At 44.3% G+C, this 17,264-nt stretch overlaps 2 protein-coding genes across 2 annotated transcripts in view; both read right to left on the bottom strand.

Moving 5' to 3' along the window:
- OTOP1 (otopetrin 1) overlaps window positions 1-17,264 on the bottom strand; it is a 56,839-nt gene that overhangs the window by 27,207 nt on the left and 12,368 nt on the right. The window contains exons 2-5 of the mRNA XM_033856849.2: window positions 16,677-16,813; window positions 11,677-11,735; window positions 5,309-5,439; window positions 1,431-2,356 (exon numbers count right to left, since the gene is read on the bottom strand). Of these exons, the coding sequence (XP_033712740.1) occupies window positions 1,431-2,356; window positions 5,309-5,439; window positions 11,677-11,735; window positions 16,677-16,813 (1,253 nt within the window). The remainder of the gene's footprint in view (window positions 1-1,430; window positions 2,357-5,308; window positions 5,440-11,676; window positions 11,736-16,676; window positions 16,814-17,264) is intronic.
- Window positions 16,714-17,264, bottom strand: part of TMEM128 (transmembrane protein 128) — a 30,268-nt gene continuing 29,717 nt past the window's right edge. Inside the window, exon 5 of the mRNA XM_033856847.2 lies at window positions 16,714-16,813. The gene's annotated coding sequence lies outside the window, so the exon portion shown is untranslated. The remainder of the gene's footprint in view (window positions 16,814-17,264) is intronic.

The raw sequence follows: 17,264 nt of genomic DNA, 5'->3' as shown, positions 1-17,264 counted from the left end.
AACAGAGCAGCCCTGATGATACGGAGGCTGGTAGCAGAGAGTTGGCTGCGATGATGGGCGGGCCCCGTGGGCTGGGGCATCGTCACCATTCCACCAGCCACAGTCACTGCCGATGCCTGTGTGCACCAAAGGCTGCTTCTCCCTCCTTTTTACCCAGACCTGCCACCCTTCTATGTACCTCTAGAACAAATCCCAACAACACACAATGCTTTGTATTCCTTTTCCTTCTCACCATCCCCACCAGCACTGCCCTGGTTCAAGTTTCCATCATTTCCTATCTGGGCAGCTGTGTGGGGCTTCTGTTCCGGTTTCCCTGACTTTGATCTTACCTCCCTCCATCCTTCCTGCACGTTGCTGCTAGAAGATCATTCTAAAACACAAATCTGAGAGGGTCCTCTACTCCCCTCAGCGTGAAGACCAGACTCAGCCAGGCTTATGAAGCTCTGCTCAAGCCAGACCCATCTAACCAGACCCTCCATCCTGCTTCCCGCCCTGCTTCACGTGTATGGAATTCATGACAAGCTGCTCGTGCTACTCAAATAGGCCATGGTGTCCTTTGCCTCTGTGTCTTTGCACAACACGTGCCCTCTGCCCCAAGCCTTTCTTTTTCTTGCCTTGATCACAGTTGGTAAACTTCCAACTGTTCCTTGAGGCTAAGGCAGACAATATTGAGTGGCTGATTATACATCTTTTTCTACCTTGTTACCGTCCATTATAGAGGCTAGAAAGCAAACCATCCACTTCCCCCTCCTCCCTTGCAGTTAGGGGTGGTCACATCAATTGTAGACATTGCCTGGCACCAATCCTTCCCTCTGTCTTCCTGTCTTGAACCCAGATGTGATGCCTGGTGCTGCTGCAGCCATCCTATGACCATGTGCCAACCACATTCAGTAGAAAGGTGAACAGTGCCTGGATCCTTGATGATAGGGTTCAGCGGCCAGGCCAACCCTGAATAGCCAACTTCCAGAATTCTTGTCTTTAAGACTGAAGATACTGCTGATCAAGCTATCTGTTATTTGCAGCCAAAATCACTCCTAATTGAGTCTCTGTCTCACCTCAAGCATCCCCTACTTATTGAAGTCCCTCTTTGACTCCATGCTCCCATTCCACCTTGCAGATAGCCCTGTCCCAGCATTTGCCATATTCACTCTATTATATTTTTTCCTTGTCTCCCTCTCCCACTAATACTGTGACCTTTTTGAGGAAAGAGATTACGTCTTCTCACCTTTAATTCTTAGTTCCCACCCCAGTCCATGGCATACAGATACTCAGTCAGCAAATTTGTAGAATATAAGCCTATGTTCCAGTCTAATATTTTAACCTTACATTTAAATTATTTTGATTAAAAGCTGCCTTTATTCCTTATTTGAAAACGGCAAGGAAAATAGATTAATCAGTATTTTTAAATAAAGAAATAACTTGCAGATTACCGAAATATTGCAGAGGAACAAAAAGGCTGCAATATTCCTTAAGACTTTTCTCTGGGCATTGCCCTGCAGGAAATGGGCGTGGCAGGCTGGGCCCAGGGCCCCTTCCCAGCTCTTCTCCTCTTCCTCTTTGCTATCAACTTCTCTCAGACACACATTTCCATTGGCCGTATGTGACATCTCGCTGTCCTGGGGAGCCACGTCCCCGGCTGCAGGTCTGCTCTCGAAGCAAGAAGGGAGGGATGTGGCATTGCCGTTGCAGACTGTGACCACCTGCAGGGTTCTGATGTCCTTGGAGAGCTTCTCCGGCTCTCGGTGAATGGACTCAATGATGAAGAGGTTCTGGATGTACTTCTCAACAACCACCAGGATGGAGTAGGGCAGGTTGTACCAGGTGTACAGGGGGCAGGACTCGGCACAGAGGATGGCCAGGATGGAGCCCCAGGAGATGAGCCAGGAGCCGGAGGCAGTGCCCACCAACAGGTCTGCGTCCAGTTTGCGGGCCGGATTTTTGGACTCGTCTAGTGATTGCTCATCTAGCCTATAAATCCGGATCCCAGCCAGCCCTGCCGCCCCCATGAGTACGAGCAAGATGATGGCATACAGGTAGAACATGATGAGTGCTGACTCGCTCCCGGTTTTGGAACGCCTGATCCAAATCAGATACACCACCACGACCCCAATGGTGGCAGCCAGTGCGGTCAGGCCCAGTACCGAGCCCAGCATGACCCCGTGAGACCTGAACTGCATCTTCTGACGCTGATGACTGTCAACTTTGCGCCCGATGTTTTTCCACAGGACGTAGAGCATCGTGGAGGCCAGTATCTGATATTCTATGTTGAAAGGGTAGAGGTAGTAGATCCCGTGGGAGATGGCAGAGCAGAGGGTCGGGGGTGTGCAGTTACATGGAGGCGTGTGGTCATCTAAAACTAGCGGGGAGACAGACCACAGGGGAGGACAATTAGAACATTCAGTGGCGAAGCAGAAAACCACAAACAAATACTCTCACTGTGGATTCATGCTTGGGTTTGCCATTGAATTAGAAGCTTTATTTCATGGCTTTTTGTCATGTTTCATATCATGGCTAAATTGACAGCCATGAATACTCCCCAAAGAGTACTAATTACACGAATTAGATCTTATCCATACATCAGAATATTGTCCAGCCATTGCAAATGGTATTTTAGAAATTTACTCATCAGCATATAAAGACGTTCAGAAGACACTGTTGAACAAAAGCAGCTGCGAAAGAGGCTGGAGTACGGCTCCGTTTTGATCAATTATAGATATCTTGGTGATGTATACATACAGAGACAGAGAGATAGGGAGGTAGACAGACATAGAAAAAAATTGGAAGGACATAAACTAAAATGTTAACAATGGTTATCTCTGGGCGGGAAAATGGCAGGTGAATTTTTTTTTTTTCCAGCAAAAGAAACTTCTATCAAGATATAATTGACATACAACCTTATGTAAGTTTCCCTCTAGATTTTGCTTCACTGTATTTTCTAAACTTTCTATGTGAATATGATTGACCTGTGTGATTTTTAAATTACTTTTTAAAAACAACTTTGTGAGGGAAAATGCCCCTTAGCAGCAAAAATTTTCCTGTTGAGAATATCCGAAGCCAGCAAGTGTGGCACGAGACAGGCCCCACCTTCTGAAAGACGCTTGGCAATGGTATAAAGGACCATTTCATAACAAGGAGGGGAAAAGCTGTAAGTAATTAATGAAATATGCAACAAAAGCCTTAAAGATGATATAAAGTCTCTGGCCTATAATTCCAATCTATTCTAAAGGACAAGTCAAAAATATAGTCAAAGCATTAGGTAAAATTTTGTTGTGAGTTTTTGAGAAAGAAAGAGAAACACCTCAATGTGTAACAATTTAGAAAGTGTTAAATGAATTTTGGTACATCCTTACAATAGAATAGTAGGCAGCCATTAAAAATTATAATTGTGTTTTAATGATACAAGAAAATAATTGTTACAATAACAATGGGAAAAAAGTAAGAACAAATTGTATATCCAGTATTTTTAAATGCATACCACAACACAGAACTCAGTTGTGAAATCAATTTAGAGGGTAGCAACCAATATATTTTTTAATGGAATTGCAATGGAGTAAAACAGGATTGAATGAATGGAATCAAATACAATAGAAATTTGAGTGTCTCTGATATAGTAAGATTGTTATTTCATGTGTACACACATACAGGTATGTGTTCATTTGGGTTGCAATGTAAAATCTATTTCTTATTGTATGTTGTAGAAAAAAATGATTGAATATGTACAGTATGATCTCAACTATAAAAAAATACATAGCACGAAGACCAAAAAATAACCAGATGTTAACAGCATTTAAGTGCACTTCTGTGTAGGTGCTACTGTGGATTTTTTCTTTACGTTTTGTCATTGTTTTAATTTATGATATGTTTTAATTTATATGATACTACTTATAAAATCAGACAAAAAAGCTTAGCATTAATTACCCTCACTTTTGCAGAATACTGCAATTTTCAATTCAAAAGGAGTTTCCCCAACACTTGTAACACAATACAATACAATGCAAAAGACAAGGGAAATACTCAGGAGAAAAGGTTCAGATTAACAGAATGTTAGAGCTGACAGAGTCCTTTTTTATAAATTAATCTAATCCCATCTTCACCAAGGTCTCTGGAGCCAGATTGCTGGAATTCAAATCCCAGCTCCATCGTCCATCTGCTGTGTGATCTTGGGTTAGTCACTTAACTTCTCTCTGGCTCAATGGCTTCACCCATATAATGAGGTCACTGTTGCCTACCTCAGAGTGTTGGGACAAGAGTTTAATGTGCCAGCCACTCAGAAAATGCTTAACAAAACTTTTTGTTATTGTTGTCACTGCTGTTACTGTTATTGATACCAGTGAGGAGACGGGTCCCAAAGAGAATGGCCTTCCCAAGAGCGGGCTGCTTGTTAGGGGTGGTGAAGAAATGTAGCGTGTCCCCCTAATTTTGTCATCCCCACCGCACTGGTGAGGAAACGGGTTTAAAGTTGCTCTCTGGGACTGACCTGGGTTTGTGCAGAGAGGATAGATGTGCATTACATTAAAGCTGGAAGGACTCATGGAAAGTACATGGTTCAAGTCCCTTCACTTCATAAAAGAGAAAAGGGAGGCTCGGAGTGGTTGAATGTTTTCCAAAGGTCACACAGCTAGAAGGTGATGGGAACAAGACCCAAACCTGAGACATCAGTCCCCTGTACATTGCACCTTCCTCTACCCCACATTCTTCTCAACCCCAGTGATCTAATATAGAAGCAACAGGTCACAAATGCTAAAGAATTTTGGAAGAAAATGAAGAGTCATGAGACAGGCACTCCAATAGGAACAAGGGGGGAATAAAGATGGGCCAAAATTATAAACTAAGTAGAGTTAAATAAAAACTTCAAATGAACGAAAACCAATTAACCACAACATACCATTAGACTTCTATGGATTTTTTAAAGCTATACTTTTAGTAGAAAGAACTGGTAATAGAGGTTTAATTAAAAACACAAACAGAAACAACCACCAATCTTCCAAGGTTGTAAACAAAGACATTCATTTCCATACCAAACTGGACCATGAGAAATGGCGATCAAAATGATTGACCCCTGGATCTGACAAGTCCCTGAGTCACTGAAGAAACCTTTAATTATGCTCAGCACACCCTACTTATGGAAGCAGGATGAGAGACTTAGGAGGTTTTGAAAGATTTTCAACAACAGAGGATTGTCTGGCCGATGTTGAATTGGGTGGACCCTGCAGGTCTTTGAAACCCATACCTCCATCTACGGACATTCTGGTCTCTGCAGGTTTCCGAGCTGTTCCAAGATGGCAGCTGGGCAACTCTTACCACTCACCTATTGTTATGTTCCCGAAGCCCAGGGTGATGAGCCGTTCCTTGTGCTCGTTAAGTTGGTGCTTTGACTCATTCAGGATGCTGTTCGCCCAAAGAAGCAGGTTGGTGAACACTGAGTGGATCACCCCAAACCTGAAAAACACAAGGACCCACTTCCTGAGCAGCCCTGGGAAGCTCCTAGCCCCGTGAGGTGAGATGGAGACATTGCACACGTATACATGGGCACACACACAAGCTTCCTTCTTAGCAGTGACTGTGATGTCATCTGGCAGCTCAGGCTCTGGTCCTGAGGGTCCCCTGTCCGGCAGTTCCATGGGACCTTCCAAAACCACAGCCTTGGCATCCTGTCTTAATCTTGAACCTGCCAGTACTCAACTCATGGTCTACGGGACAAAACAAAACAAATAAAAATCTGGGTCTTGGAAGCAGGGATACAGGGATGGAAATTTACTAAAAACGGGCAACCTACCCCACCATACCCCAAACCCTTTCTTCCAAAAGGGAATAGAACAATGAAGGAAAGATGAAAGGGCTACTTTGGAAATCTGGAGAACTGGGTACGCCTTTACTGTTGGGTTGCCAACCCAATGATCATTATCCACGCCCTCTGTCTTACCACTTACTTCTAAAGACACCAAAACCAACCAGAAACTCACCATCTGGCCTCCCTTGAAGTTAAGCATGGCCACTGTGGCCAGCAGGATGTGAGACGAGGTCTACTGGGCACTACTGAAAAGCTTTTGCTTTCTTGATGGAAGAGATCAGAATGAGAAAAGCCTACTTATTCTTCTTCTCCCCCTTTTTTCCAGCCTTCAATGCAGACATGAAGGCTGGAGTTTTGGCAGCTATCTTGTGACCATGAAGCAACAAGCATGGGATGAAACCCTCACCCACTGAGGGTGGCAGAGTGGAAACATAGAAAGATCCTGCTCTGTGACGACACTGTTGAGCTGCTGGAGTCTCGGATAAGTTCAGGAATTAGGCCATATTATTTACAAATAGAATACGTAGCTGCATTTGGGGTTTGAAAGTTAGGAAGCGACAAGGCTGTTCTAGTCTGACCTCAGAGTTCTGTCCTTGCCTCTGACCACAGTGCCTCCTAAAGAAGAAGAAAAGAAATGACATGGAGGGTGGACTCTGGACTCTGGAGAACAGAGGAGGGATCTGGGGCAATATGGTTCCAATGGAGTCACTGTCTGTTTCAAAACCTCCAAAGATTCCCCATGGCTGCCAGTTTAAGATGTATTCACTTTGGTAGCTTCCAGGGTGCTTAACAATGGGCCTTGCATGGAGCAGGTGCAGCAAGTACAGGTGATTTGAGAGAGGAATTCCTTGAAACCTGTGTGTAACTGATCACTTCTCAATTGGAGAGCAGAGGCCCAGAGGATGTGAGCCCCCTCCCCATGTAACCAAGAGCACCCTTGTCCAAATCTCCCTACAGGAAGAATGGTACAGTTGGGTCCTCAACCCTGACCTTGCCTCTCCTCTGAGTTTTAACCCCAGATGACCCCCTGGGGTTCCCACGAGCAACCGCAAGCAAAGTCTTTCCTCATTTGAACTCCAGCTTCCTTTGGCAACTTCCCAGTGTCGAGGCACAAGTGGGGAAGGAAACAGCCGCCTGGGGGTGTCTGAGTCAGCTGTTTGCCCATCTGCTTGCCCCTCATGCTTGCCCAGTTGCTATAGATTGTGGCCAGCCTTCCCCGGGACATCTGGGAGGCATTGTATAGAGCCTTTGACAAATGCAGACAATGCTGTTTGCCTCCGGCTGGCTGGCTTTTCTTTTACTTATAATGCACACAGCTCCCCTTTCTTCTCCTCTTTCCTGGTCCAAATGGCGTTGTCTCATCTCAGGTCCACTGAACCTGAGCAGGTAATACTAATGCCGCCCACAGCTGCTGGCTGTTCTGCCACAAACGCTCCCTGCGAGCTGGCAGCCTCCTGTTGATTTGATCTGGAAATTGTCTTACCAACTAAAGGCAGGCGTTGTTTCCTCATGCCAAGCTGCCTTTCTCACACTTGGATCCGATAACCCCAGACCACAATAAAGAAGGGTCCTGTGAGCCATTCTCTAATCTCAATTTATGTTTCCAGGTCTTTTTTTCAGAACTGCTGCTCCTCAAAACTTCACTCTTGAGAAAAGAAAAGGACTCAAACCAGTAAGAGGAATTCTCACACCAGGAGAAAAGTCCTTGTATGTACTAAAAGCATGGATAGTGGAATATTGGCTCGAAAGATCAGAAAAAAGGGTAAGTCCAGGAGAGGGAAGTTTTGAAAACTCCAGGGCATGGCAAGAAATGTCAATGAATAAAGCAGGCCTGGGATAACATTAGGGAGTGCTGGGGACTGTAGCTAACTGAGCAGCCACCCCCGCCCCATCTGGAGGGAACAACCCCAACTTGGCTCTAGCTCTTTGTTGCCATGCACATTCTGGATTATCAAACCTCCCGATTTTTTAAGAGACGTCTAAATCTAAAACTGAAAGGTGGGATTTCCCTGGTGGCGCAGTGGTTAAGAATTCGCCTGCCAATGCAGGGGACGCGGGTGCGAGCCCTGGTCCAGGAAGATCCCACATGCCGCAGAGCGGCTAGGCCCGTGAGCCACAACTGCTGAACCTGCGCTCTAGAGCCCACAAGCCACAATTACTGAGTCCGCGTGCCACAACTACCGAAGCCCACGCGCCTAGAGCCCGTGCTCCGCAACAAGAGAAGCCACCGTGATGAGAAGCCCATGCACCACAACGAAGAGTAGACCCCACTCACCACAACTAGAGAAAGCCCACGCACAACAACAAAGACCCAGTGCAACGAAAAAAATAAATTTAAAAAAAAAACTGAAAGGTAGTAACTCAAAAATGGTTAACACTTTGCCCTATTTAAAAAAAAAAAAAAACAGGCTAAATCAAGTTATAAGCATATCTGGTTCAAACCACTCCCTATCCAGTTTAGGAAAGAGGCCCAGAGACAGGGAGAGACTTGTCTCCAATTGCTCAACAAGCAAGGCCAAGGCAGGACTAGGCCCCAGTCCTATAGGGACTTTTTCAGATGAAAAATCCTGGTGGGGAATGTCTGCGTACATGGCCTAGAACAGCATTATCCCCCAAAAGATAATGCAAGGCACTGATGTGAGCCACATATGTAATTTTTAATTTCTTAGTAGCCACATTTAAAGAATAGTAAAAAGGAACAGGTGAAAATAATTTTAATGATATTTTGTTAATCCCAATATATCTAATATACTGTGATGTCAACTAATCAAAGAGAAAGATTTCACCCAGCAAACCCTGCTGGCCACTGCAGCCACTGCAATGCCATGGAAATAGCAGTAGGTTTAAAGTCAGCATTCAGATCCTGCCCAGCTATGCACAGGGGAGCTGCCTGACCTTGGACATTTACTTCATTTCTCAGTTTCCTCATCTCAAAGTGGGATAATGATCATACCTACTGTCCCTGACAGGGCTACTGTGAGAGGTTCTCATAAGTAACACATGTAAAAGAAAATGCTTTATGAATGGGAAAGCCCATTTCATTCAGCCAGGAGTTCCCAGTAGGTCAAACTACCCAATATACATTTGTTGAAAACATCTCACCCTTTATCCCCACAATCCTACTTCTAGGAATTTAACTCAAGAAAATAACCAGAGGATAAACAGCAAGGTCCTACTGTATAGCATAGGGAACTACGTTCAATATCCTGCAATAAATTGTAATGGAAAAGGAATATACACAACTGAATCACTTTCCTAGACTGCAGAAATTAACAGAACATTGTAAATCAACTATACTGCAATAAAATAATTTAAAAAAAGAAAAGAATCAGAGATGTTCAAAAATATTTTTAGCCAAAGATGTTCATCACGGTACTATTTATAATAACAACAAAAACTTTCAGAAAAATTCGATGTCCAACAAGATGTGTTATGGACTGGATTGTGGCCCCTCAAAATGTATATGTTGAAGCCCTAACCCCCAATGTGACTGTACTTGGAGATGGGGTATAAGGAGGTAATTAAGGTTAAATGAGGTCATAAGGGTGGGGCCCTGACCCAATAGGACTTGTGTCCTTATAAGAAGAGGAAAAGACACCAGAGAGGTCTTTCTCTCCCTGCCCAGAGAAAAGGCCATGTGAGGACATGGCAAGAAGGCGGCACCTGAAAGTCAGGAAGAGAGCCTCACCAGGACCACAACTGTAAAAAGGAAAAAAGAAAAAAATATATATATCTATTCACCAAAAAAAGACTGGAAGAAAACAGACCAAAGTGTGAATAGTAGTGACCTCTGGGTAGCGGCTGTCTGAGCTGTGGTTGCTATAACAAAGCAACAGATATTTATTTCTCACAGTTCTAGAGGCTCAAAGTCCAAGAGCAAGGTGCCAGCAGAGTTGGTCTCTGGTGATGCCTCTCTTCTTGGCTTGCACATGGCTGCCTGTCACTGTGTCTTCACGTGGCCTTTCCTCTAGGTGCGCTTTGTGCAGGGGTCGAGGAGGGGGGAGATCTGGTGTCTCTTCCTCTTCTATAAGAACACTAATCCCATCATGGGGAATTAGTGGGACCTAATGACCTAACTACTTCCCAAAGGCACCACCTAATACCGTCACATTGGGGGTTAGGGCTTCAACATATGCATTTGGGGGGGACACAAACATTCAGTCCATAACAGTGGCATTATGATGATTTTTAATTACACTGTACCCTTACAAGTTTTATTAGGAAAAAAAAAAAAGTGACATTTTTTTAAAGAATGTCTATGGAATAGATGAAGTGAAACCCATGCCCCAGAACAAAATCAGCAAATGTTCTCCTCAAGCTGCGAGTGGAGCCCAGGCTCACTGATGGAAGGAGGACCAGGTGACCTGGTCCAGCACACAAAATGGGAGAAACTGGATGGCAATCCCCAGCTGGCCACTTGCACTCTGGAGACCCAGCTAAGTCCCCTAACCTGCCACATCCATTTAATGCAGAGAATAGTTACCATAGTTACCCTGGCATTTAATGCAGAGAAGAATAGTGACCATAGTTACCCTGGCAGAGCCTGGATTAAATGTGAGGATGGATGTGGAAGTCTTTGTCCTGCCCTAAGGCACAATTAAAGCTGCCTTTGCTGGGTCATCGGGGCCTGGACTTCATTTGTCCCTGACTTATCCATTGGACCCCATTTGTCCATTCTCCTTCCCTGGAGGCAGAGCAGTGGCGCCTTCTGCCAGGAGGCATGGCTTCTCGTGTTAAGATGGGAGTTAAAGATCACTGCCAAGGCCACTGCTTGGGGCTGCACAGGGGAGAGCACAGGCTGCACATTCCTGGAATGATGCTCAGATGCCTGGATATCTCGGCCCATTACCTCTGCATATCACCACCAGTGCCTGGCAGCAGGCTCTGCACACAGTAGGAGCTCAACAGATGCCTCACTCCTTGTCGAAGCTGATCCTTTTTGCGTAACGAGGTTGGTGAAAGTTATTTCTAATTCAATAGTCTGTTAAAATAGTTCCAACCAGTGGTCTTACATAAGTCACTCTCTTAAATAGCAGATTTCATTTCAAAAGGTACTGGGGGACTTTTCTGTTCCTCACTGACAGTTTATATGATGAGGGATCTTTCTAGAAACTAAATAGTGATCCCTTGATTCCCCTGGATGTGTGCACAGAGGCTTTCTTACATGATAATCATACCATGCGTTTAGGTAATTCACCCTCTTATCCTGTAGATTCTCTGCCTTGATCTTCACAATCATCTCGAGGGAGAGGTGATCAGAGATAATAATAGAGCCAACACTTACGGCGTCCTTGTTCTATGCCAGGAACAAGCTTTACATCAGTTATTTCATCCAGTCCCCAGAGGTTGGCTATGCTATTATCTCCATTTTACAGATGAGAAAAACTGAAGCTCATAAAGGGAAGTTTCTAAGACAGCAGAAGTGAAATCCAACCCACAACACCCTACTTCCAGAGCTGTCCCAGAGAGGGCAAAGCAGAGGGTCCCCTTCCCAGGCCACAAATGAAGGCTTTGCTTGTCAGGATGGAGCGGAGCTTCGGTCTCATTTAAAACCCAAGCAAGCTAGTTGGCAGAGTCCAGACTGTTGCTTTTTCGCCACGGCTGACATCGTATCATAACTCAGAAGACACAACGTCCGCCAGCGACCAGGAAACCGAGGGCTTGCAGTGTGCTCAGAGCCGTTTCAGGAGGTGAAATCCGTTACAAACAAACAAGAAGATGTGATCGTTCATTATAAAGCGCTTTGTAAAATTCACATTTACAGAATAATGAAGTCAGTTCAAACCCCACCCCCAAAAAACCCCAATCAAGATGGCAGTGATGAGTTTTGTTTGTTTCAAATGAACATTAAATTCAACACGTAAGCAATTACCCATGATTTTTACCTTTCCAGTGTTTTGAAAGATTGGATGATATCCTTTGCGTGCCCCCAAAGAAAGTACACCTAAACGGAAATAAAGGAAGAAAAGAAAGATACATCAATGGGAAAGCCATCACTGTATTTGCACCCTTGAGAAGCTATAAAACCTAAGGGAAAGGTGTGAAAAATTTGGGGAAAGTCAGTGCAGTGACCTCCCCCGCCCCAAAATGGCAAGTCACTATCCTCATCTCAGGTGGCAGTGCCATTCCCAGGGGTGTTGGGGGGAACAGTGCTGCAGGGGCACTGCCGGGAGAATCAGATAGAGGCCTCCAGGTTTAGGAGGAAATAGTGACGAGTCTGCCGTGGGGTGGGGCTTGGGGAGTGGCAGCCTGCCTACCATAACCCCTGTCCACGTGTTTATGTCATCCTTATCAGGCTTCATTCGAGAAATATTCACTGAACTGTTACTACGTCAGTGGCCAGAAACCAGATTCTGAGCGCTTTCAATGAGGAACAGAATTAGTTCAAGCTGGTCTTTTATTTCACTCTGTTATATACGCTGCCCAGGCCCCTGGCCACGCAGTCACTAGAAGCAACTCAGGATGGGGGCCGTATCGGACCCGTGTGCAAATCCTGGCTCTCTCGGCCTTGGGCAGGTTTGTTTTCCCATCTATGAAATGGGTATGATAGTGGAACCTACCTTGGAGGGTGCTGTGAGCAGTGAAATAGGATAATCCATGTCAACTACTTAGAACAGTGCCTGGAGCAGGTACCTTTTCAGGAAAATCTCTCTGCTCTCAACTCACTCATGTGTGGACATTGAATGAGCACCTCCTCTGTCCCAGGCACTTTCTGAGCTCTAGAAGCATGTGGGGCCTTATTTAGACACAGACACATGTTGAGCACCTACTACGTGCCAAACACAGCTGGGCACTTTATACATCTGTCTCATTTAGCCTTCATTTTCAATTGAGTGTCATAAAAAAGAAAATCAAACAACACACAAGAAATTACACTTACACATACTCTCTCTTCCACATCGTTTCACCTAAGATTTACTATCCTGCTCTGGAAAACACTTTCAGGCCTGATTCTCGAAACACCTAACAATTTAAAAAACAGATAGTAGTGACTCCTGGTAAAGAGGACATTCAACCCAACAATAGGGAAACACTGAAGTAAATTAGCTTTTATCTATGAATTCTAAGTTAGAGGACCACTTAACTGATGCCTTGATAAAGACTACATAGCAACACAAAAAATGTTTATGATTTTTTAAGTGAAACACTCAAAACAGTAAATTCTGCACCTTACACGTAGAACTTTGCCAAGAATGTACACTTGAGTACAAAGAATGGAGGGAACACATAAAAACAGCAACAAATATTTCAGTTAATGGGCTTACAGACACATTTTTAGTCTCTTTTTCAATTTTTTCAGTAATGTTATACTTCTTTTTTTTTTGCGGTACGCGGGCCTCTCACTGTTGTGGCCTCTCCCGTTGCGGAGCGCAGGCTCCGGACGCGCAGGCTCAGCGGCTGTGGCTCACGGGCCCAGCCGCTCCGCGGCATGTGGGATCTTCCCGGACCGGGGCACGAACCCGTGTCCCCTGCATCGGCAGGCAGACTCTCAACCACTGCGCCACTAGGGAAGCCCTATACTATATTTTTTAAATAAATATTTTTTTAATTACCATACAACCCAGCAATCCCACTTCTGGGTACAAATCCAAAAGAACTGAAAGCAGGGTCTCAAAAAGATATTTGTACACCCATATCCACAGCAGCATTATTCACAATGGTCAAAAGATGGAAGTAACCCAAGTGTCCACACAACACGTGGTCCATCCACACAACGGAATAGTATTCAGCCTTAACAAGGAAGAAAATTCTGACACATTACGACACGGATGAACCTTGAGGACATTATGCTAAGTGAAGTAAGCCAGTCACAGAAGGACGGATCCTGTAGGATTCCACTTGTCTGATTCAAAGAGACAGAAAGTAGTCAAATCCATAGACATGGAAAGTTGAATGGCAGTTGCCAGGGGCTAAGGGTGGTGGGAATCAGGAGTTAGCGTTTAAAGAGGACAGAACTTCCTTTGCAAGATGAAAGAGTTCTGCTGATTGGTTGCACAGCAATGTGAATATACTTAACACTGCTGAACCATACACATAAAAATGGCTAAGGTGGCAAATGTTATGGTATGTGTACTCTACCACAATTTAAAAATAAATAGTATGTTTTAGAAAGTAATGTGTTGTATTCTCCCATCATCTAATGTCACAAATGCACGTAGTAAGTGTCCAATAGGTATAGGAAGATTGATTAATTGACCTACTGACCAAATGCCTTAAATAAGGAAGAAAGAGATCCCCAACCCACCAAGTAACAGTTTTTGAAAACTCACTTCTGTCCAGGTCCTTCCTCTGCCCAGAACCTTCAATGGCTCCCCATTGCCCTCAAGGTAGAGTCGAAGCTGCTAAGTGGCTGTCAGCCTTGACCAAGCGCTCACTGCAAAGTGCTCTACACACAGCACCTTAATCCTCACAACAACCCCGTGAAGGAGGCATTTTTACAGATGAGACCCATGAGGCCTAGAGAGGTTAACACATTTGCCCGAGGTCACACTGCTGGTGTGAGCCAAAGCCAGGTAGTCTGACCAGAGTCCATGCTTATAAGCCCTGCACTAAACCATGGCTCCAGTCCGGGCCCGTCACCCCTGCTCACCACCCCCCACGGGCCACACATCTTCCCCCCATCTGGTGGAGAGACTTCACAGCCCCAGATGTCCTTTGTAATGGTGTCTGACACACCACACCCCTCTCTCCTTGACAACCACCCCGTACCCCAAAGCTAGTGAGAGGCCCTCCCTGGCACCCGCTCTGGGCGATTATGTCAAAGCATTGACAGTGCGGACAGAGTCTGTTTTGGTGATTGTCTCCCGCTCTGACACCTCCACAGGGCACAGACCATGGCTTTTCAACCCTGGACTCACAGTACTGAACACAGGGTTTTGCCCCCTGTGGAAGGAAGGGAGGGAGGGAGAGAGAGAGAGAGCAGAGTGGAAGGAGGGAGGAAGCGGGGGGAGGAAGGAGGGAAGGGGGAAGGGAGGGAGGAAGGAAATTCTTTCTGGTCCCCTAAGGCTTTCCATGTTGTCACTGGCATCACTATAAGACTGTCATCATGGGATTGGACGCCCCTGGAATAAATAACCAGTTAACTCTTGTATTCCTTTACCGGCATTTCCAGAACAAAGTACCACAGACTGGATGGCTTAAAACAACCAAAATTAATTTTCCCATAGTTCTAGAAGCCGTAAGTCCGAGATCAAGGTTTGGCAGGTTGGTTCCTCCTGAGGCCCCTCTCCTTGCCCTGCAGATGGCCACCTCCCTTCAGCATCCTCACACTGTGTGTCTGTGTCCTTCCCTCCTCTTCTCATAAAGATGCCAGTCCTATTGGATTAGGGACCACCCTCATGACCTTATTTAGCCTTAATTACCGCCGTCAAGACCCTATCTGCACACAGTCACATTGTGAGGTCCTGGAGGTTAGGACTTCAACATCTGAATGCAGGGGACACAATTCAGCCCTCAACAACTCTCAAAACGCAAGGCGACCCGTTCAAACAGGTCTCCCTGGAATCTGCCACCCTGTTCCACCGATGTTGCCACCCTGTTCCTCCCACAGAGGCAAACTGCTGTCAGGCTTGTCTCTCACAGAGCTTCACTTGTGAGAGTGTGTTGATCTCAAGAAACACCGTAAGGTCACCAAGAGCTGACTGGCAGTCACCTGGGTGCAGAGCAGAGACCACTTTCTTATAAAAAACTAAGATTAAAAATGGCATCCTTGGCATTCGCAGGTGAGAAATTGGTCCTGAAGGATGTTCCTAAATCGGGAATGCAGAAATATTTTGAGCAATAACAGTATGCCTGGACCAAGTTCATGGTCTTTCTGGGTGACTTCTGTGGAGAAGAACCATGGACAATGTAATATATATATATATATATGCATAAGATTGTGTGTGTGTATATATATATAAAGAATGTATTCAATATGTCTGTAAAAGAATGTGTGTGTATATATATATATATATAAAGAATGTATATATATATATATATATATATATATATATATGTATAACTGAATCACTTTGCGGTACAGCAGAAATTAACACAATGTTGTAAATCAACCATACTTCAATTTAAAAAAAAGAATCATGGCGTCTTGGCTGTGACTTAGGGCAAGTCATTTGTCCCCTCTCCTTCCTTAGTGTGACAATCCGACAGTTGTTCTCGTGGAGTTGTTGAAAGCATTACACGAAGTGAAAATGAAAAGTACTTTGCAAAAGTCCTATAGACATACTACTTATTACTTTTACTGTTATCTCAACTCTGATAGCCATTTCCAGGGATTTCTGCCAAGGATGGAAGCTGCACTGGAGATCCATCTAAGGTTTTTTTCAAACATGAGATTTTTCTGATTCTAAGCTATAGGTTTAAATTATATATCAAATCCTTATTTCTTACCCACACCAAGTTGACCAAGGCTGAGAATGAACCTCTCATTCATTTCTAAAGAATTTAATCCACAAGTAAGCAAACAACAAATGAACAAAGAAAAGGTCTCAGTGACTCAGAGGAGGGACTGTAATGGCACAAAGTTTCTTTTGGTGGTGATGAAAATGCTCTAAAATGGACTGTGGTAATGGTAGCACAACCCTATGAACATACTAAACCACTGAAATGTACACTTTAAATCAGTGAATTGTATAGTATGTGAATTGTATCTCAATAAAACTGTTAATTAAAATTCCCCAGAGCCTTTTCTGGTGGACTCTGACTTGGCCGAGTTTCCTGATTCTTCATCAGTGTAAGTTCTGCCACTTAAGATTCCCACAAAAATGGCCAAGAGGACACAGTCCCACTTTACAGTGCAGGCAGCTGAAGGACTGTTTTATATACCCTGGGATACACTTAACAGGAATCCAGGCAACAAGGAACAAGCAACAAGTGTCGTGTTTACCTGCAACAGAGTATGTACCGCATGGGTAACAGGGAAAACTCCTTCTGTGGCTGATAAACATTCAGAAAATCCAACGAAGTACCCAATTTTAAGGCATCCCAGGATGACGGTAATGACTGCAAACAACGTGATACTACCTAAATTGGGGGAGGGGGAAGGGTAGAAATACACATATATAAGTGTTAATATGCACTAATATCATTTCAAAATAAATTATATTAAACCTTCACATAAATGGTCAAATGATTTTTGACAAGAGTGCCAAGACAATTCGATGGGGAAAGTACATTTGTTTCAACAACTAGTGCTAGGAAACTGGGTATCCACATGCAGAAGAATGAAGCTGGATGCTTACCTTACAGTACATCAAAAATTACCTCAAAATGAATCAAAGACTTAAATGGAAAACCTAAATCTATAAAAATCTTAGACGAAAACATAGGGGGAAATCTTTATAATGTTGGATTTGGCAGTGACTTATTGGATATGACACCAAATGCACAAACCACAAAAGTAAGAAATAGGTAACTTGGGCTACATCAAAATGAAAAAGAAATTATGCATCAGAGGACACTATCAACCCACAGA

Source organism: Tursiops truncatus, chromosome 5 (genome assembly GCF_011762595.2).
Source record: "Tursiops truncatus isolate mTurTru1 chromosome 5, mTurTru1.mat.Y, whole genome shotgun sequence".
NCBI lineage: Eukaryota > Metazoa > Chordata > Mammalia > Artiodactyla > Delphinidae > Tursiops > Tursiops truncatus.
This window is presented reverse-complemented; position numbering and strand designations above follow the sequence as displayed.